This window comes from Vidua chalybeata, chromosome 20 (assembly GCF_026979565.1).
Source record: "Vidua chalybeata isolate OUT-0048 chromosome 20, bVidCha1 merged haplotype, whole genome shotgun sequence".
Classification (NCBI taxonomy): Eukaryota; Metazoa; Chordata; class Aves; order Passeriformes; family Viduidae; genus Vidua; species Vidua chalybeata.
In genome coordinates, this window is record NC_071549.1 from 11,204,235 (window position 1) to 11,225,487 (window position 21,253).

At 46.4% G+C, this 21,253-nt stretch overlaps 1 protein-coding gene across 3 annotated transcripts; it reads left to right on the top strand.

Moving 5' to 3' along the window:
• Positions 1–454: 454 nt before the first annotated feature.
• WSCD1 (WSC domain containing 1) lies at positions 455–20,332 on the top strand. 3 transcript variants are annotated; one of them, XM_053961578.1, is made up of 9 exons: positions 455–1,082; positions 7,304–7,993; positions 10,812–10,926; positions 11,410–11,594; positions 14,260–14,381; positions 16,370–16,535; positions 17,033–17,197; positions 17,864–18,064; positions 19,096–20,332. In XM_053961578.1, exons 2-9 carry the CDS (start codon positions 7,570–7,572, stop codon positions 19,446–19,448), a joined length of 1,731 nt encoding a protein of 576 aa, XP_053817553.1. In that variant the 5' UTR covers positions 455–1,082; positions 7,304–7,569; the 3' UTR covers positions 19,449–20,332. The 3 variants fall into 3 exon arrangements, with proteins under 3 accessions (XP_053817553.1, XP_053817555.1, XP_053817554.1); XM_053961579.1 differs by lacking the exon at positions 455–1,082 and adding an exon at positions 1,300–1,357; XM_053961580.1 differs by lacking the exon at positions 7,304–7,993 and having other exon boundaries at positions 461–1,082.
• The last annotated feature ends 921 nt before the right edge of the window (positions 20,333–21,253 follow it).

Genomic DNA, 21,253 nt, shown 5'->3' on the forward strand with positions numbered 1-21,253 from the left:
TGCAGTCATGGTGATGCATGATGCACACATCTGCATCACTCAAGTCCATGGGACTGGTCAGAGCATGAAGCAATGTGCAGCATATTGAGAGGAAATAGGATCAGTCCAAATGTGGCATCCCAATTCCCTCTTTCCTCCCACATCAAAGAAACTCCGAGTGCTGCCTTCTCACAGCCAGGCAGGTGTTGGGTCTGATGTTTCTGATCCACATACTGTTTTGACTCCAAGAGATGGATCTCCACAGGTTCCTTAGATATGTGTAGACCATAGGGTATTTCAAAACCCTAGGCAGGGGTGCAGCCAGCCCCCATTTAAATGCAGATGCTTTAAGAATAATTATCAATTGTTCAATCTCCATGTGAAGCAGCAGCACGAAGGAGCTGGAACACGCAGGGAAGGTGGCAGTGCAGGCAATCCTGAGGACACCAGCAACTGCCTTTCAGCTCTCACATTTATAAATAATTTATTTCCAGCCACCTGTGCTCAGAATAACAATTTTCTGCCCGAAATCTCCAAGCTGGTGCTGGCAGGCCGTCAGGGACTCGCTTTCCCGGGACCCTCTCGACCTGTTGGGAAGGGGTCCGGGTCTCCAGAGGGGCAGCTCTGAAGGGATGTGCCCCTAGTGGGAAGAGGCACGAGAAACAAACACGGGAGCATCCGTTCAGCTGATCGCATTAGGGCTTCTCGCTGCTGCTGCTGCCACTCAGCTCTCTGCCGATGCAGCCATCCGTGCGCTTGGACAAACACCCAGGCAGAGGGAATGGGTAGGTCTGGAAACGTCGGCAGCTGCAGAAGGCTGCAGAGCTCTGCTGTGAAGCAGCCTTAGAGGAGAGGCTGCTTCCCCGGGCAGGGGAGCGTTATGAAACACGAGCGCACTGGCTGTGCTTGAGGATTTTGGCAGCGCAGGCGGACGCCGCTTCCATCCTGCCTGTTGGCGCAGGAGGCCATGGAGCGGCTCCCTCCGGCCGGCTCCCGCAGGGCGCAGGACCCCGGCGCCCCGGCCCGGTGAGCCGCAGGGACCCCGGAGAGCCGCAGGGACGCCGGAGAGCCGCAGGGACCTCTCGAGGGACACGGCGGCAGCGGTGAGCGGGGCGCGGAGAGGGGCTGGGCGAGTTCCCGACAGGGGCAGCGGGAGGGAGCGGAGCGCCGCAGCCCCGGGCACGGCACCGAGCGGGGCGCGCAGGATTACGGCTCTGCGCGCTGGAAGCGGGAGGCAGCAGAAGGATTAGTAGGGAAGGGCAGAGGGAGCAGGATTTATCAGCTTTTCAGATATGCATTACGGCCTTTTGTAATATTTCACTGGATTGCACAGGACTTTGCCTGGCTACAACAGGGGCTCCTCAGCCACAAAACAGAGGTGAGGTTTTTCCTCTTTTTCTTACACCGTTCAGTGTCTGCCTCTGCGAGCCGTGTGCCAGCTGGCCTGGGCACGAGCAATAACCGGACAACTTTTTCGACGCTAAGGTATCAGCATTCATTGCAGTCTCAATGACTATTTGTTTCACTAAATCCACAGCATCTAAGTAAAGGGGCTTAGCAGCATTATTTACAAAGACTGCAGGTTGCTCTCGAGATGCCCTTCCCCAGGCATCCATGGAACATTATACTTGAAAAGTCAGCAATGGATACTGCAAGCGTGTGTGTGTGTGTGTCACAGCCTAGTGAGGCAGGCTGGAATGCTCAGCTTCTCCCATCAGTTTTTGAAGCATCACTGTGCTGAATAAATAGACTCTATCAATGTTTAGTAGGTGAATGTTGCAGGAATTCAGATATTGAAGGGTTTATGAAAGACACTTCTAAAACACCTATGATTAAGTTACAGAGCTGTGTGTAATTTTAATTCTAGTAATTTCCTTGTACACAGGGAAAGATCTCATCCATAGACCCTGTGGGCTAAGCAAACATAAATAAATGGTACATTTGTTACAACATTCTTGTGCAAAACTTCAGCCACAGACCACATAGGAGCTTTTGGAAACTGCAGATAGAGCATTATTTGCTGGGTGGTTGATCTCTTAATACCTAAGAACGTACATCATTCATGAATGTTTTATTGTTAATTAAATACTTTTGAGGTACAGTAATAGTTTGCTGAAAGCTTTCAGTTTATCAGAGAATGGTGACAGCAGACTGTATGTTACCTCTGGAACACACATCACTCTGTTTACAGAATGCACACACATGGATGTGGATGCACATGTACACCTGAAATGTGGGTATGCATATATCTGCATGCATCTCTTCCATACCGGCATAGATTTAGTCCTGCTGGTTACTGCATTATGGCTTGAGCTAGGTAAAAAGTGTGGGATTAATGGAGAAATACCACAGTGTGATCTCTGCTCAAGCTGTCCCTGAGCACTTTCCAAGTCGTCACTCTCACAATAAGCCTTGCTGGACCATCTGTCTCCCACAGGCTCCTTTGCATCCCTCACCTCAGGCTCACCAACAACATTATTGTCTGGATTTATACCTATGTATGCTAAAAAATTGGTCTTAAAAAGCCGAATATCTGGTGAAAGAGCCACTGGGACAGGATTTGCACAAGTTAGTGCCAACTTCTCCAGCCTCAGGCTGTAGCTGTGCTCTGTGGCATTGCCTTTCCCTTCCAAAGCTGAATTATTTGTCTCTGTAAAACACCTCCTTTGTCGAATTAATAGAGTATAATATATATTTTAATTTTGTGTTACTTTCAACTTGATTTGACCAGTTAATGGACTGTAGAGTTTTTCTCCATCTTTCTGCTAACTACACATAAATATTTTTTTTCTTATTTGTCACAGTTCAGTGTTATTTAAAGTTTTAACACAATCTCACCATCAAAGGTAACTTTGCAATCTGATTACATCTTGTAGCAAGCCCATGTGTAGCAAGCAATGGTAAATTCTCTGGAGAGCCCTCTCAAGCTGCAAGAAATTGTCACCACAGCATGTGGAGAAATTTGTGCTTCTACCTAATTTCCAGCTTGTTGGCAGACCTCCCTTGTTGGAGGGAGGGAGACGCGTGGGGTCAGCACAGTCACATCCTCTAGCGAGGAAAACTTTGTAAGTTGTAAGAAGTGCTTGAAGTTTCTCAGAATGATTGGAATAAAGGGAACTGCAAATAGTTGACAGGGTCCCAACATCAAATCTGTGGCTTAAGAGTTTTACTTCCTATTTGCATTCACACAATTTGATATTTGTCTTGACTTCCCAAAACACTGAGAAAATGGCAGCGTGTATTCCAAGGAAAAGGCTGCAAGACAGAATCCTTCAGCTGAGGCCTGACTGCATTTGTCCTCAAAGAAAGCTGACAAAAGAAAGGAGAGACATGGAAGAGGGATGGATTTTTCTAAAAATAGTAATTATGATTCCAATTCTCTTCAGTTTACAACAGGAAACATAATCTTGCTTCCTTGCCAACAACTCTGAATTTGCAAAATCCTGCTGGTCTTTAGATAAGGACCAACTCTTGATGACCTGCAGCTGTCAATGCAGCACTGACCTAAGCTTCTGCACTGAGCACACATCAAGGGACAGTCCTCAGTTAAGCAACCCTTCACCTGCGAGTCTGGGGCTGTTTTTCAGTGTCTTCAGCCTTTACCAGCATTCATGGCATCACTGAAAATATTCAGTCTTTCATTAAAAATTCTGTAAATGCTCCTTCAGCTAGGAGAGTAGAATTGCCAAGAACTTGATCATGTTTATTTTATTTCTCTCTACAAATACATTAATGCAGCTGCCTAGTGAGATATTCTCTGTCAGATTTTGCGAGTTCACTCTGGAAGCAAGGTACTGATCTGCTTTTCCTTATAGCAACTCTTTTGGTGGCAAGAGATCCTTTCCCTGCTGAAGTCCCAGCACCCTGTAGATCTGTGCTTCCACTCTCCATGCCCAAAGCTGATAATTTCCAGTGCTAATTATTGCCCTTTTTTTCAGTGCAGTGTTAACCCTTCATTGCCCTCTTCACCTAGATGTCTCCTCTGCCATTAAACCGTTCTTACTGCCCATCAATTATCCATCGTTGTCCTTTCAATTATAATTTTATGATTGTACTAACAACTTCCAATTCTTATGGTCCTAAGCCCCCTTTGGCTGTGAGAACTGATAAACAGGGATAGAAGACTTGTTTTCTTCCATTTCGCTTCATTCGTTTTAGGTGAAACATGCATGAAAAAGACAAATGCCGCATTTTCTATTACAGATACTAGTTCTTTCCTCCTTAGTCTTTCCTTTTAAATATCATCATCAGAAGTGATGCACTTCAGCTCTTTTAGGCATACTTTGATGATATTGCAATATGCAGTTTATGGAAAAATCAAATGACAGTTTTTATTTCTGCAGCACTTTGCTATTTCCCCACTAAAAAGCAACATTTAATTTTTGAGTTGCACATTTGCAGCAGTGGTTGTGGGCGGAGAGTCTGCTTATTTATTTGGTTGGGTTTTACTATAATGTACTGTCATGGCAACTGCTCTAAGGGTGAGTGCATCTGGAGGTAATTGGTACACATCATGTTGAATGCAGCAAAATTACCTTGTACCGTTTAAACTTTTTCAACCACTGGGCAAGGGCAAAGTTACCCCTTTGAGACTCTGAAGAAGCTTCTCCTTACTAAACAAACAAATACATAAACAAACTTGGCAGAGCACTAGGAGCAATTGCAAACATTTCTTGATGTTTGGATGCAGAGCCTGCTGCACAGTTAATTTAGGTCCAATACCTTGGGTGTCTTCCCCAGTTCTGCTGATGCACAGCAACCTTTCCATCCTGTTCATGTGGAGGCAGAACATTATGCCCAGCCCAGGTGCTGTTTGGGCAGGCATTGGCCAGACCCTTGGCTCCAGGAGGCATTGCCATGTGCTGCCCAGGCAAGTGCCAGATCCTCTCATCCTGGCACTGATGTGGCCTCCAGCTGTTCCATTTTACATCACTGCAAGCATGGAGAAACTATCAAAATCCACTGACCAACCACACAAGTGGCATTAAAAGGGACTAAATTGGGCCAGTGAGGCAGTTTCAAGCATAACATGCCTGACCTTTGCTACATGGTCTTGATGGCCCTTCTCCAGCCAAGTTGTGGGCACTGCTTGATGAGCCAGAAAGCTCCAGCTATCCCAGCACAGCCTCTCCAACACCAGCAACAAGGACTCATCTGAGAACTTGAAGCATCTCTCTCGGTGAATAAACCAAAAGAGCTGTGAAACCCTGAATTACAGCTGGGTAGAAATTACTGCAAATCTGATAATATATATCTAGTCTTATCTTTCTGCTGGGGGGGGGAAAATCTTAAACCTTTTGAACTGGTGTGTGACTGCAGCCATTGCCATCTCACCACTGAGGGTTCCCAGCAGCTGCACTGGGCAGGGCTGCCTTGGGCTGAGAGAGCCTGGCCACTGAGGCACGTGGGCGCCTGCCCTGCTGACCCAGCCTCACCTCAAGGTACTGCACGGAGCACGAGCATCCGCAGTCCGAACCTCAGGCAGCCGATACCTGCACACTGCTTGCTTTCAGATCACACAGCCTCCACTGGGAGCAGCTCAAGTTTACAGTAGCCCCATGGCAGGAACAACTAGTGAATCAAACCCCACCTATGCTCATAGACAGTATTTCTTCAGATGAATTAGTGCAGTAACATCCTGCAGGATCTAATTATGGCTAATTTTCCATTCATTTGTCTCGATCCATCTGACCCTTTTACTGCAATTCTTGAGCACTCACAGCATTGATCAGAGATTTAACTCTAAGGGTCAGCTCTTTAGCTGGTGTAAATCAATGCATTTTCTTTGGCTTTGGAGCTGATCCGAAGGGAGGTGTGTAACTTCTACTGTAGAGAGAGCAGTCAGAATTCACTGAAGATGCTACAGCCTGGCAGTGCTTTGCAACTGCTCGTGCTCACCAGCCCTTGGAGAAAGAGTAGCAATCAGCACATTGAATACTTCTGGATATTACTCAGTCCTCTACAATTAAAATCAGCATACATGTACTTAAAAAAAAAAAAAATACCAGTAATAAAAGTACCTAAATCAGCTCTTCCAAGATCACCTGAATTGTAAGATTAGAGACAGAGACTCCTGGCTTGTGACAGCCTCATTTAGGAATTGAGGATAAAAGGTCACACAAAAGGAATTCAGGCTCAACTGACAAAAGATTTAACTGAGCCTTAATTTATTTTTGTCCTAGTTTTGGATCTTTGGTTTGGTTGCTATCTAAGACAGAAAGAATTTGCACAACCAAATGAAAAAGGGAATGGGTGAAGACTAAATTGGTAGCATTTATTTAATAAAGCAGCATAAGTGAGCATCTACAACTTTCAATCAACAACTGAAACAAGAAACAGTGAGCAGATGTTCATTGCCAGGACTGTGGATTTCAGGAGTGTGCCCCAACTGCAAGCTAAGCAAAAGTCATAATATTTTCTTTTCTGGAAAACACTGCATCTTTTCTCAACACTTGCCTGGCTCCAAAGAGAAAGGATAGACTGGGAAAACAGGAATTTATGGGGAGATGCCAGCTTTTATTTGCCATGGGAGGTTAAAGGTTCCTTAGAGTACAAAGAAGCTTTTCTTGCCCAGACAATCCCATCGTGGTACAAATCAGCACAACTAAAGCTGCAAAGCTCAGCAGCAGTCAAGAGAGGTCTGCTGAACTCGAGCTGAAAATTTTTCAAACATTCATTAGTTTTTCTCCACATGCATTCCCACATCAACAGTTGGCAATATAAATCCACTAAAAAAAAATATAGCAGGATCTCTGATTTCTGTTAAAGCAACACACACAGAATCCCCAAATATCCTTCCAACATAAAGCCCAATTTCTTTGTTCTGCACAGAGATTAATAATTATTATCTTATCTATTGTGAGTTGATGCAATTTCTTTTTTCCTCCCACACACCCACACTTCTGTTTCCTTCTGATCTTCATTTGTAGCTGAGCTACTATTTAGCTGAAAGGAAGGAATTTGGTAATACCTCCCTAAAAAGATGCCTGTTCATCCAGTGACAAAGGATGGAGATGTTGGCTATTGATAAAAGAAAATAAAGAACTTATTTTCCAAACAGCCCAAGAGAAATAACCTCATCATTTAGGTATTTCTTGTACATTCCAAGTTAAAAGAAAGAAAATAAAAAAGTCTGAAGATCTGAAACTCACTTGAGCTCAATCAATCATTCTCATTTGACTATAGTTCTTAACATGCATAATTATAAACAACAGATGGAGAAATGCTCAGATAAAGCCAAAAGGGGTGGGTGGGGGAAAGTCACCCTGATGGTGGATGTTTTCAATTTGGATGTGAACCAGCCTTACACCCCTTGGTCCTTCAGGTTTCAGCATTGGCTGTTCGGCAGCTCGGCAGGGCACGATGAAGGCATCGCCCCAGGAGCCCACGGAGCCCCTGGGCCAGCCAGGCGCCTGAGGCTGGCAGCAGTGCCACACCAGGCTGGTTTCTGCTGCAGCCATCTGGGAAGAAGCTTTTCATCAGGAGAAGGCACCGAAGTGATGGGCTGAACTTATGGGAGGAATGAGTGTCTGGCCAGGCAAAGATTTGGAGGCCTGTTGGGAAGCGTGAAGGGCCAGTTTCAATAAGGGCATGGCCAAAGCTTTCTTCAGGCTACAGAAGTTTCTCCGTCGGATCCAGTTTCTGCTCTTCTTCCTCACAGCAGCTTACCTGATGGCTGGCAGCCTCTTGCTACTGCAGCGGACCCGCTTGGTTCTCCAGCAAGGTTCACGCGGGACCCCCACTAACCAGGCCCTGCCCGTGCCGGAGGAGATGAGCAGGGTTGGGATCATAGACCCCAGGGCCCTGCAGAACCCCCCCAGCCCCAGGCTGCTGGTGGGCATGGATGCGCTGCAGGAGCCAGCCCTGGAGCAGCGGCACAGCCCGCACTGGCTCATGTCCCGCAACTCGGAGCTCAGGCAGCTGAGGAGAAGGTGGTTTCACAGGTTCACCAGCGACCAGGAGCCCCTGCAGACAGCAGGATTTAAAGCAATGAAGCACACTGCTGAACACAAAGGTAAGGGATGGACCCTGCCCGTTTTCTGGCTCACGCACAGCCTGCACTTTGCTGACCCCAAGCAGACACAGGCGAGCGCCACACGCCTCTGCAGGTCTGCCTTCCTCCTTGCTCATCACCACTTTCAAAGCAGTTCTTAGGCATATGCCTAGGCCAAAGTACAAAGGATCCATGCTGGGTGACTGCTGTGCCCTCACTGCAGCAGCAAAGTATTGAGTTATAATCTTTGATGCTTTGCCTTTTAGAAGAACTAGTTGTTCTTGGAGATGTTTCACTGATAATAAAACAGGAATGGGATCTGGATGACTAGACACCACATTTCGGCACTGCTTTTTAGTTTGTTGAATAAATTTGCCCAAACAAAAGGGCACAAAATCCCACAAAATGGGTGCCACATCGTGCTACTTACTGAGGGAATTGTCAGAAATGGGAATGAGAAGGTGATAGTGGTGGGAGATGAGTCATACAGTGTGAGTCAGACAAACTGAACTGCTGGAGTTACCTGAAGCTCCAAGCTGGAGCTGCTCCACCGATGCTTCAAAACAACCTGTTGATGGCAGCTTTTGGTGGCAGGGGACAGACTGAGAGCTGCTCAGCCAGGGTCTTGCTGAGGTTCTAGCTACTGATGAGAGGGGCCAGAAGGACTATTTATTTGTACATCTCACCATATTGAACTGTAGATTAAAATATGCATAATTTGAATATCTGATTGAACATGAAGGGACATTATTATTAACAATATTGTTAACAAGCATTGGAATGCCTTTGAAGGTAATTAATTAAAACTTAACTACCTACGAAGAGCACGTTATCTTCTCCAATTCATTTCTAGTAAACTTAGAGGCTTGTTATTTCATTATGGATCCCTTTCAAGACCTAATGAACTCCTCCGTGCTTATAATGCTTAATGATGTTTCAGTGATGCCCTGTGGTTCGTGCTTGGTAGAGCAGCGCTGCCTGACCATGGAGGCTGGGCTTGCGCACCCCTCGTGGGTGTCATCCTAATAAGGCCATGGTGGCTCTGAGGCAGTGCAGCTCTGCCCGGGGGCTGCTAGGCAGCCCTTCAAAGGCTTCCCCAGGCAGACCCTTAACCCAAGCCACAAACAATGGCATGTCCCCAGCCTGTTGCGAATCTCCCAGCTCAGTTTGCCTCGCTCTGTCTCCACCCAGGAGCACGCGGCCTTTGGTGAGGAAAAAAATTCCTTTTTGTCTCCAGGTCAGGCTCACCTGCTGACATTGCAAGTGGCTCCGGGGAGGGACCATACTTTTCCTGACAGAGACACTGACAAATACTGTTAGTACAACTATGAGAGTTTTCTGTTCTGATTGCTCCCAGTGGATGGAGTTTTGCAGTTCCCCATGCCTGGTTCTGCCATTGAACAGGATGCAGAGGTGACAGGGACTGTATCGCTGACATGACATGACATGACATGCTACTCTGAGACTGTGGCATCTCCGTGACTCATCCATGGGAGGATGTGAATGAGAAATTGCTGCCAGGCTGGCTGTGCCTTGGGAGGGACATAGGGAGGAGGGCACAGGTGCCTGGCCTGCCCAGGACTCCCCCTCAGGCTCTTTGGCCCCACAGCCTCAGTTTTCTGCTGCTACAGGTTTGAGACAAAGTACCCAAAAGTCTCCAGGAAAATGTGGAGCATCTTTGTTTCAAGTGCGTGACTCCCACCTCATTAATGGTGTGCTGGGGGTGTGTATTCACAGCTTGTGAATTTTCTAATTACACGTTGGCAAATTACCGTGTGCAGGTCTTTGAATCTACAGTTGTGTTTGTAATATTTAAATGTTTATTATTCCTATCTCCAAAAACTCCTGATAGAGCAACTCAAACTTCCTTTTTCTTGTGGATTATTTAATATAATGTTTTTTTCATTTCATTTTTCGCCATATATTCTTTTCCTATCCACATTATTTAATGTGTGCTTACATTATTTAACTTCCCTGTGTTATCATCTCAATGTTGTTATTTCTAAGATAAAATTTCCTTTTTTCCTTCATATTTTGATGATAAAATGTACTTATAGACATACAATTGTTGTATAATAGTGGGACTCCACATCAACATTCCAATTGTATATTAAAAAATGGGCTGGATTTTTACAGTATTTTGTTCATGACAACAAAAATTAGGCTGAGCACTGAATGCAGTCTAAGAGAAACATTTATCTTTCCTATGCTAAGTAAAACAAGACATATTTGAAGAGATTCCTTTGCACCAGAGAGGAGATAGCTCAGTGTGATGGCTATATTGTGCTGCCTAGTTAAAAGTGAATTTATCTTTCCATTACAGCTTTAATGCAACTCTCTATATCCAAAGAAAATTGATTTTCTTAATATTTCTCTTGCACCATCTCATTATCAGCTAGAGATTTTAAAGAACACTTGGGAGAAATCCAAGAGGATTTCTGGAAGTTTTTAGCATTTGAAGGCTACATTCTCCTGTATTTTAGAGAAGTGCCCTGTTTTGTCACTCAAAGGAGGGAGTTGAGCAGACAGCAGCTGCATGCAGGAGCTGCAGTCCTGGGTGGGTTGTGGACTCTGGGTATGCAATGGCAGGTCTGCTGAAAGGAAGCTGTGGAAGGGAAAGTCTCATTTCCTTTTTGCCCATTTCCACGGGACAGTGGCACTGACCCCTTACCAAGGGTCAGTGGCAATGGAGAGGACTGCAGAGGGTGTGGGACCCCAGACAGGTTGGGACTTGACCAAACACAGCCCTGCTTGCAGCATGAGGCACTGGATAAGCCTGGGATGGGTTTTTCCTTACGTCCCATATGCATTGCCTAACCCTGGTCTTGTATGCACACAGGCACCTACATGGGCTGCTTCACTCATGATTCGAGGGAGAGGACACTGAAGGGAGCTGTCTTTTATGACTTAAGAAAAATGACAGTAGCTCACTGTCAAGAAGCTTGTGCTGAGAGGTGAGTGGTATTTTTTCACTGCAAGTTTTCTCTTTTTTGACAATAAGTGGAACTGAATTTGAAATGGGAAAAGCATTCCTATGTTAAACACACAGCATCTATGAAAACAGTGATTATCTCATACCTTCAGGCACAGCATAGCTCTGCTTCTCTGCTTGAAGCAGACTGCTGCGCTGCTGCCTATTCTCTATGGCACCATGGCTACTTACATTATATTCTCTATTGTCCTGGACAAAAAATGGCTGTTTGGTTAAATAGTCTTTGTAAGATATCTATCTTTTGATAGATATTGGTCTCTAGCCCATATCTTGTTGAGGGGCTGCCCCTGCTGAGGAGGCCACGCTGTCTCCAGGATGGACTCAGCTCCAGAGCAGGAGCACAGGCTGTATGCAGGGACATGGGGACAGGTTTGTCCCTTCCTCAGGTACCAACTGGGGAGCCGACGGGCCCCTCTGTGACAGTGGCTGGTGTTTGTCCTTGCAGAGCTTACAGCTACGCAGGGCTGGCATACGGAGCAGAGTGCTACTGTGGGAACACGCTGCCAGCCGCAGCCGCCAAGCCCGAGGAGTGCAACAGCGAGTGCAAGGGGGAGAAGGGCGCCGTGTGCGGGGGGGTGAACCGGCTCTCGGTCTACGGCGTGGAGCAGCTGCGGGCAGCAGCCAGGCCACGTAAGTGGGCGTGTGACCGGACAGGGGAGGGAGGCCACGAGGGAGAGATGTCACGGCCAGGCTGGGTACAGGGGCTGTCCCTGCTGCTCGTCTCACTCCGTTTGTCACCAGAGTTTGAAGCAGCAAAGGACAAAGGTGCCTGAAGGGCACAATGTCCATTTGCTGCTGGTCTGGTCCCTGGCTCCTCCCCAGAATAGCAGTGCTGCTCACTAGCCCACAGCGGGGACATGTGCCTGGCACGCTGCCTCGGGGCTGCCACCGACGAGGAGGCACCAGGGAGGAAACAGCACAGTGCAGAGTGACTGCAACAGAAGCAAAATTTCAGCTGAAAAAAAACCACTCCCTTTGGTAACTACTGAAGGGGTACAAACCCATGTGTGTTTAGGAAATAGCCTGGAAGAGGTGCCCTGTAAGAGAAGGGCAGAAAATGACTCAGATCAAGGCCACCCTACGCTCAGATGATCCTAAACAAAATGAGTAATATGTGACTGCAAGGAATAAGTGGATGTCAGAAAGAGCCACATCAATCCCTTTCCCAAGAGAAATAAGACCAGAGTTTTGTTTTTCCATAGAGTTCTGTTTCAGCAGGAGTTGGGAATTTTGTTCCATCTTTAGATAATCCATCACTACCCCATCGTTCAGTTAGCTTCCATGGGGCACTCAATGGATAAACCTTTAGGCAAACACAAAGCACATACGAGATCTAAGCTGCTGATCACTCTTTGCAACTGGCAAGCTCACAAGACCTTATGGATGTTATTGGCTGAGAAGAAGCACCAAGACCTTAGGTTGTGCCAGTATTGATGGTCTTTCATTTCTTCTTAAAGATAAGTCAAGGTTTGTACAATAATCCAACCAGCTACATATAAATTATATATCGAAGGTACACAGACCTAAATTGCTACTGTCAGGCTGACAGGCATGTTGGCAGGTTTCCCAGGACATGCATCACTGTTTAAACCTCCAGTATGAAATATATATACACATTCCTCAGGAAAAGACAGCATTTAATTTTTTTTTAAGTATTAATGAATTACTCCTCAAATTAGTCTAGCCTGAAGCTAGAGTTGTAATTTTCTTGCCCTTAGTAACACCTGATAGCTGTCTGTTTGAAGAATCCCCCTGACACAAACCAGCTGAGGGGCCAACAGAAGTATTAATCACAATGAACAAGTATGCTAGAAAGTAACTCTGAGACTGTAAAGGCCCCCATGATTTACACTGTGTACTGTAGAACACAGACCTCACATAAGTCTTTTACACGGAGCAGAGTCAGTGACATCTCCACTTAAACCTTCCCAGACAGGGCTTGCTGTCTCCCCTTTCTGTCTCTCCCCTCCCTCTGCCCACCGTGGTTCCCCGGACACCCTGACTCCTGCCCCCATGCCATGGTAAGGAAGCCCAGAGTGTGCAGCTGTGGCAGCCAGGGTGGCCAGGGTGGCTGTGGTGGCCAGCGTGGCTGTGGCAGAGTCCTGATTGCCTCAGGGTGTCCTTCCCCCAAAAAAGTGGGCAGACCACACAGACCCGGCTGTTTCCAGTGTAATCCATGGATGCATCCTGCTCCCTCCTGATGCCAGTGTAGGCAGGTCAAGCTTTCTTCCTGACCACTAAGAAAATAGAGTCTTCTATAAATATAAACATATTTGTAAACATTTTATTTCAGGAATTATATATCAGTGTGAGATTTAGTAGAATACCTTTCAAGAACATTCTGAGAAGTCCAAACACTCCTTTTATTCTTTGTTGCCATGCTCAAAGGGATCTGGTCCTAAGTAGACTTCTGTTCCTTTCAGGTTGGGTGGAGTTATTTTATTTTCACATCACCCGAGTCATTTCAGAGATCCAGCTCTGCTTCTAGTAAATTATCTGAATAGTTACAAGAACAAAATTTAAGCAGCTTCTCCTCAGATTGCTCTAGGCTCTTGCTAGAGAGTCTGGCCTTTTCTGCCAAGAAATTCATGCAGAACCAATTTTATTTTTTTTCATAACTGCACCACGTCTCTCCTGTCATTCAATTCACTTCCCACATCAGTTCTGGCAATACCGTTTAAGGGAGCAACTGCAATAGTGCCAAGCTCTGTGGTGTTTCTACAGAAGCAGGTGAAATCTGAGGCTGGTGTTGAAGACACAGTGGAAGCTGACCTCCCTGAGCAGTTGACAAAAGCCCGGTTTAGAGTCTGAAAGGCTGCAGCAAACTCCCTTGGCCCGAAAAGGCGTGGGAGCAGAGGGGCAGCTGAAGAGGAAGGTGGGTCCGATGACGGGGTTTTCAGGAGTCATTTACGTTCCTTTCCTTTTCTAATGCAGAAGCTTTGTAGATTTTTACCAGGGCTTTTAACTCATTGAGGGGAAAGCAGGTCTTCAGAGGAAACTAGGACCTGCAAACAATAGCAATGCCCTCCGCTGGTGGAATTTAACTCAAGCTCGGTGCTGCAGCGCTGCTTCCCGTGGTTAGTACAAAGATAAAGGCACGTGCTCCTTTCAGTACCACAGGATTTGCAACACGTTTTTCTAGCGTATATTATAGTTTCTCTTATTTCTGCAGCCTTTATAATATGAAATTTATTTTATTATTTTTGGCTTCTGAACCTAATATTATTCTTTGTGAAAGAGGCAGGATACTACGGACATCATTTTCTTAAGAGAAATCTATTTCATATCCCCGCAGGGAGGAATGTTATCTATCGTGGATGTTTTAGAGCTCCAGAAAATTTAACAGACACCTTTCCAGCCTCTTTGATACAGCCCAATTTGACGGTGGAGATGTGCTCTGAATTTTGCTCCAAGAAAGTAAGAACAGTTCTCATTTCACATCCTTTCTTTTATTGTTATTTTAATTTCTAATCTACTGAGGGAAGGACAGAGATTAGTGCCTTAGAGCTTTGAATTTGCAAATGAGTTTCTAAAGGACAAAACTCATCAGAGTAAATACCCAGTGATGCGCCTGGTCCAACTGCTGGAGTGGGGATGGCGGGAGGGAAAGCCATCGGAGTGGTGCCACCAGACATGATACACACACAGGCAAGCTGCTCCAAGTAATGAGTATCGACCGAGAGGAAATCGATCCCTTTTCCGTGTCACATTCCAATCAAGCCCTGAGCCACATCTGCCCCCGGCGGAGGTGGCTGCAGCTCATGGAGAGACGTGCTGCCAGAGGGTGGATGTGGGCTGGCAGCATCCGAAACGAAGCTCTAGTGCCCTCCAAGGGAGCCCGCTCCACTCAGGGAGCCATGCACAGGCCACAGGCAGGGCACCCTCTGCTTCAGTGGCTGTTGGTTCCCTTCCCTTCCTCCCCACTCTAATGGGGCTGTTTTTTTCTACACAGGGTTCACTAAATGGTCAGATTTTGCCTGCAGCCACATTCAGCTTCATGCACTAAACTCAAAGTTCAATTACTTTTTGCAGCATCACAAAATTGATTAAAACTATTAGCTGGCTGATTACAATGCTTTGACCAGGACCCATGGCCTCAGTGCAATCTCCTCTCCCGTGGAATAAGCAAATGGCCTCAAGTTGCATCAGGGGAGGTTTAGACTGGATATTAGAAGAATGTTGAGATTTCTCATGCAAAACCCACTTCAGGTTTCTCTCCTTCCTCACTCATGTGCTGACCAAGCCATGGCAAGGTTGTGCAGGTGAGAGTCAGCCTGCCCTGGGGACAAACACTGTGCCACTGACACCATGCACTGACCACTTTCTGAAGATGCAGGAGTACAGAGGAGCAGTTATTTTGTTGCCTCACAGAACCTCCAGCCTTACAGATAAGTTCAGCACTTGCAGAGGCTACTTGGCATGAGGTACAAAGAACACTTTTATTCTAGGCTGTGTTTGAGGGCAGGGACAGTTACTAATTTCTCAAACTGAGAAACACTGCTTCATTGTAAAGGAAAAATTTCTGTTTGCAGGCAAACCTAGAACTGTTTTGCCCTTGGATCAAATCTGTAAATAGCTTTTGACAATGTCATATCTCATTCGCTAAGTAAATGTTGGCTGTTGGGCACACACAGCACAGGAGTTGCATTTGACTCCTTATCAGAGGATGAATGCATGGGAAAGAGCAAGAGATAAGCTGCTCAGCAGTCCTGTCACATGCTCCCAGACTCCAAAAGACTTTTAAAAGGCAAAAAGTGTTGATATGGAATAGATGGACTGGAACGTTCTGCACTCAAATACTCCCTGAACTCCTTCAGCCTTCTGCCCGCCCACACAGCCCTGTGCCACCAAGAGAGCCCACAGGACTCTAAGGCAACCCAAATCTTTCTGGTAAACCTGAAAGTAGAAAACCTGAATTTTAGGACCAGTAAGCAACTGCTAATTTCTTCAGCAAATATTTAGCACATTTCCCTCAAACTTGTTTTAATTTTTACCACTATTAGCCCAGCAGCTGGGGTTCGGTACCCCACCACTACACAGCTTTGCAGCCTGTTACCCTTCCTTGGTAAGATTGGTACACCAAAACATGAATTACTCTGCATTAAATCAATTAAAAACCACTTCTTACAGACAAGCATTTTCCTTAGGAATTTATTCCTTGCAGACAACTCTAACTTCCTCATGATTGCACACCTTAGTAGGCTTCCTACCTAGAAGCAAGGTGAATTTCAAAATTTACAAATACGAAGACAGTAACAGGAAAGTAGCATGAGCTTTAGAATGACAATGCTTTGATCTTGACAGTGGCCTTGTGAAGATTTATTTTCTTTGCATGGCAGCATCGTTCCCTGCAGGCTGTTGATGCCATGGCATTTACACACTGATCCGTTTTCCCTCTTCTGCAGGAGTTCCCGTTGGCAGTGATCCGAGGGCAGGAATGCTACTGTGGATACCCCACCAGGCGCTTCTCGCTGCACGAGGGCACGGACGGGCGGCGCTGCAGCGGGACCCACAATGCCAGCAGCACTGCTGGGGGAGAGTACTGCCTGGTCTACCAGACACCTGTGCAAGGTACAAGCTCCAGCCTCACCGTGCCAGGGCAACCGCTGCTGAGAACAGCCCCCCTGCCCCTTCTGCAGTGGGTAAAAGTGATCTCGTTTACAGCAGTCTGAGCCACACTAGTGGATATCACCATACGGGCAAGAGTTTAGGAAACAGTCTTTCTCTAAATTCCCCTCTTGCAATCATGCTCATGAAGATGCATCTTTCCATTCTCTCATTACACAACACCTTCTAAGACAACTTGCTGGCAAGAACAGTGGTTTGTTGCAGCTTTATCAAAAAAGCATTACCTTACACAAAACCAGCAGAAACCTCTTTGAGGATAATCTCTTTGGCCTCATAGAGCTGAATTAATTTTAGGAAGTAGCTTACTCATAACCAGACCAAATTCATACCCTATACTACTAAGAGAGAGAAGGAGGAAGCAATAAACTATAATCAAGAGCTGTCTGTGGAATTATTAAAAAGCCACTCTACTAACAGTGAAGTATCTTCTCTCCTCACAGACACCCGCTGCACGGACAGGAAATTCTTAACAACCAAATCCAAAGTGTTTGTTGCTTTGTCAAGCTTTCCTGGGGCTGGGAATACGTGGGCACGCCACCTGATAGAGCACGCCACAGGATACTACACAGGAAGTTATTACTTTGATGGAGCCCTCTACAACAAAGGTATCGAGGCCCAAGAGATGGGACACAGGCAGCCCTTCCAAAGCACAGAGTTTTACTTATTGCCCCGTCATCCTTCTGCTTGAGCCAGCAATGGCTGTTGCTGTTGGCATGATGGTACAATTTAAACACGCCTGGCCCGAGCAGCCTCCCGCAGTGCAGATGGCAGCAGGGACAGCTCCAGCAGCACGCTGCTCTGACAGGCAGCTGCCAACACACCAGCAGCCAGGCTCTCCATTTGCAAACGGGCACACTGCCTGCATTGGTGCCCTGTGCACACACTGCTCCCACCTGGCAGGCTGGTCCCAAAGACCAGTTACCTAAATGCTGTGGGTAAGACCCTTCAGCAAACATGTAGGTTAAATTTTCAAACATTACTAATTATTCTGGGAAAACTGCATCCTGAGGCGGCAGAGGTTCAGTAAGCACCAAGCACTGGCCCTGTGAAAAGCTGCCTCATTGCAGTGTGGGGCAGAGGATTCCTCTCCCCCAGCAGAGGAATAGACTGGCTGACAGCATGTGCCCAGCGTGGTGGCTGGGGCTCCAACCACGGTTTAGCTGACTGGTACTGTCACACCAACTTTACACTACCATAGGGAATGATTTAGTGGGAAAAGGCACAGACATATAATCAGGCAAAATAGCCAACAATCCTGTCTCGTAAAACAGGTTTTAAAGGAGAAAAAGACCACTGGAGAAGTAGAAGGACCATCTGTGTGAAAACACATGAAAGTGGCAAGACAGAGATTGAAATGTTCGACTCAGCAATCCTGCTGATAAGGAACCCATACAAATCACTGATGGCAGAGTTCAACAGAAAATATGCTGGGCATCTGGGCTATGCCACTGACCGCAACTGGAAGAGCAAAGGTGAGCATTACCCCAGCACAGGCAGGTTTGAAACCCATCTCCTCAGTGTGCTGGGAAGGGGGGACTAGGACCTGAGTGAGTGCTGCTAACAAATTCGGTGGGACTTGAGTCCTGCCACAGCTGAGATCAATCCCAAAACCTCTGACACTTGCACAGTGGAAGCAGTGTGGTCTTTCTGTATGTCCACCCCCAGAGAGGAGGGGAGTGCAACACCATTGCCACAGGCACACAGGAACATCACTGCACTGTTGGGCATAGAAAACATGTCCATGTACAATACTCCTGTGCACAGCCCATTTCCCAGGCTGAGGTAAAGAAAATTTGCCCCTACAGCATGTAATAATCATGAGAAATCTAACTTTAGATCTGGAGGATCCAGTAAAGCATGACATTTCATGAGGGATATTTTACAGCACTGCACAGGTGCTACTGCACTGCAGAAAAATAAGCATAATAGCAATAAGTGGACTTGAAATTCCGTGTCCCCTGAACACATGAAAAGGCTCCAGAACCTGCCTGCCAGACTTCACATGTTTGACTGGCAACTGGCTGGTGACTGCAATTTCCCCACTGGATACACTGCTGCATTCAGACTCTGCAGCAGAAAAGCTATTTGGCTTCCATTTCTCCTTGTACATATTTTAGGCATTATTGCTATGGCTTGGCAGGGGACTGGGGGAAAAAGTGTCCTGTGTCACAGCACATTTGTTTCCTAAGCTGATGTATCACCTTTCATCAGTCACAACTCAAGACCTATTCATCAAAAACTGACAAAATAGCCCCCAGAAAAAAGAAAAAGTCTGCTGGGAATGGCTTTCCCATACTGCAAACTGTAAATTGTTATATTTCAGCCACAAATGCTCTTTGTCCAGCCCAAAAGCTTTTACTAGGACTGTCTTGACTTCAGGAAATTAAATTATCAAAGAGAGCAAATAGAGATCAAGGTATCATTAATGTCTAAAGCAAATGAAAATTGCTAACATGCAGCATGGCTAACAGTGTCTCATTTTCATGGTTTCCTGGTCATCCAGAGTGGCCGGATTTTGTGAACAGCTATGCCTCCTGGTGGGCCTCCCATGTCCTGGAGTGGCTGAAGTATGGGAAGCGCCTGCTCGTTGTCCATTATGAGGACCTGAAGCAGAGCCTCATCCCCAAGCTGAAGGAGATGGTGGAGTTTCTGAACGTGACAGTGACAGAGGACCGGCTGCTCTGTGTGGAGAACAACAGGGACGGGAATTTCAAGCGGTCTGGTGCTAAGCAAAAGAATTTTGAGCCATTCACCCAGGAAATGAAAGCTCTTATCAACAGATACATCCTGACAGTGGACGAAGCCCTAAGGGGAAGAAACTTCTCGGGGCTGCCCAGGGAATATGTGCCAAGATGATAGGCTGGTATCACACTGCTGTGGTTAAAAATGAAGGTTTTTTGTGTTGTTTTTTTTTTTTTTTTCTTAAAAAACAGACAAAAAGCTAAACAAAAAAACCCCACAAACAAACAAAAAGAAAAAAAGAAAAAAGGAAAAAAAAAAAAAAAAAAAAAAAAAAAACCCAGACCTCTTTAGCAGTTATAGCAAAGATACTTGTGAAGGCAGCTGAGCAGTGCAGCAGTTGGGAATGCCTGGGTTTTGTCAGCCCCAAACCTGGCTCCAGAGGCATGGAGGAGACCCCAGAGGGGTGGCAGAGAAAGAGTGCCACCTGTGCTAGGGGCTTGACACAGGTTTCTGCACCTCCATCTCTTCATCTGGAGAGTCATGGTGTGTCTAGGGGGACACAGGGCCAAATGTCACCATGGTCAGTGCTCTTGGTTCTAGAAATGGTCAGCTGGGAAGACCTGGAGAACAGGAGCAAAGGGGGACCCCAGTCCTTCCAGGCCCAGCAGGGGTAGGATCATACCTCCTACCTCATCCCTGAAATCCCTGGAGGAACTCCAAGGCAGTCCAGCCTGGAAAAACACAGCTACTTAGAGCTGCCCTCTGGAGCCCCTCCAGCAGCCATACAGGTTTGATTTTTAACTCCTGCAGTCACCTTGGGTTTGTTTGACCCTGCAGGGGGCCCTTGTGCAGTGGGGAGAGAACAGGGGCACCCAGGGCTGGCAGGGCAGCTGTCCCCATGATCCTGGCCCACTGGGCAGCTTGGAGGGGTTAATCCCTGTGGCCAAAGGTGTTACCCTGCTGCAAGACGCTTCTGCTCACGTGAAGTAAAGGATTTCTTAAAAATTGGAGTGAAAATACTGATTTTAATAAAACAAGTTTATATAAAGGGAGCTGAACTTCCTCTGCCTGTGTATCACTGGTGCTTTGAAAACAATACAGGACATAGAGTACCCCTCAACCCAAGTCTCTCCCTGTTTACACCCCACACGTGGCTCCTCTCTGTGCCACCTGCCTGGTATGGGGCTTGTTATGGGGCTGTCACATCCCCATCCCTAATGCTCAGTGCTTTCCTTGGCAGTAAGGGTCTCAAGGGCCACAAAGGTGTGAGGGATTGCGGTGGACTGAGCTGGTTCACATGGAAAACAGAAATTCTTTTGGTTTATGCAAGGGGTACAGCTGAAAAAAAACCAGCTCAGTCTGGGTGCTGTAAGCCCAGATAAAGACAAGTGGTGAGACCCTGTGGTGCCTGCACAGGGTGGTACAGCCCTGCCTGGGACACCACGCAGCCCCTGCACAGGAACACAGCTCACACACACCTGGACACCAAGGAAAAAAACCCAAATAATACTGTGCCAGTACCAAACACCACAGACAGTACAGAAACACCCAGGTACAGAAACATTCCCATAAAGCAGATAAATAAGGATGCTACAGAACAGGACTATCACCATCTCCACTCTGGCTTAGTAAAGAACTGATTCTTTTGGGAATTATGCATTAAAGGTCTTCCAAGTTTCATTTGGGCAGCAGTTGCTGTTAATGGATATGGGTCACATCCCACAAAGTTTGAGCCCAGACTATGGAAGGAGGACAAATACTTCACAGAAAGAAACTGCTCGTACCTCACTGAATTACATACCTGAGACCAAAAAACAGGATTTGGGCCCACCACAAAACATGAAGATTATGAGAATGACATTTTATTACATTGCCTTTCTTGTATGGCATTACAGGATCATTTAAAAAACATTTTGGTAATTTCAAACCTGTATATGGTGAGCAAGGACTATCCGTAAACTCTCAAGAAGGCAATTTAA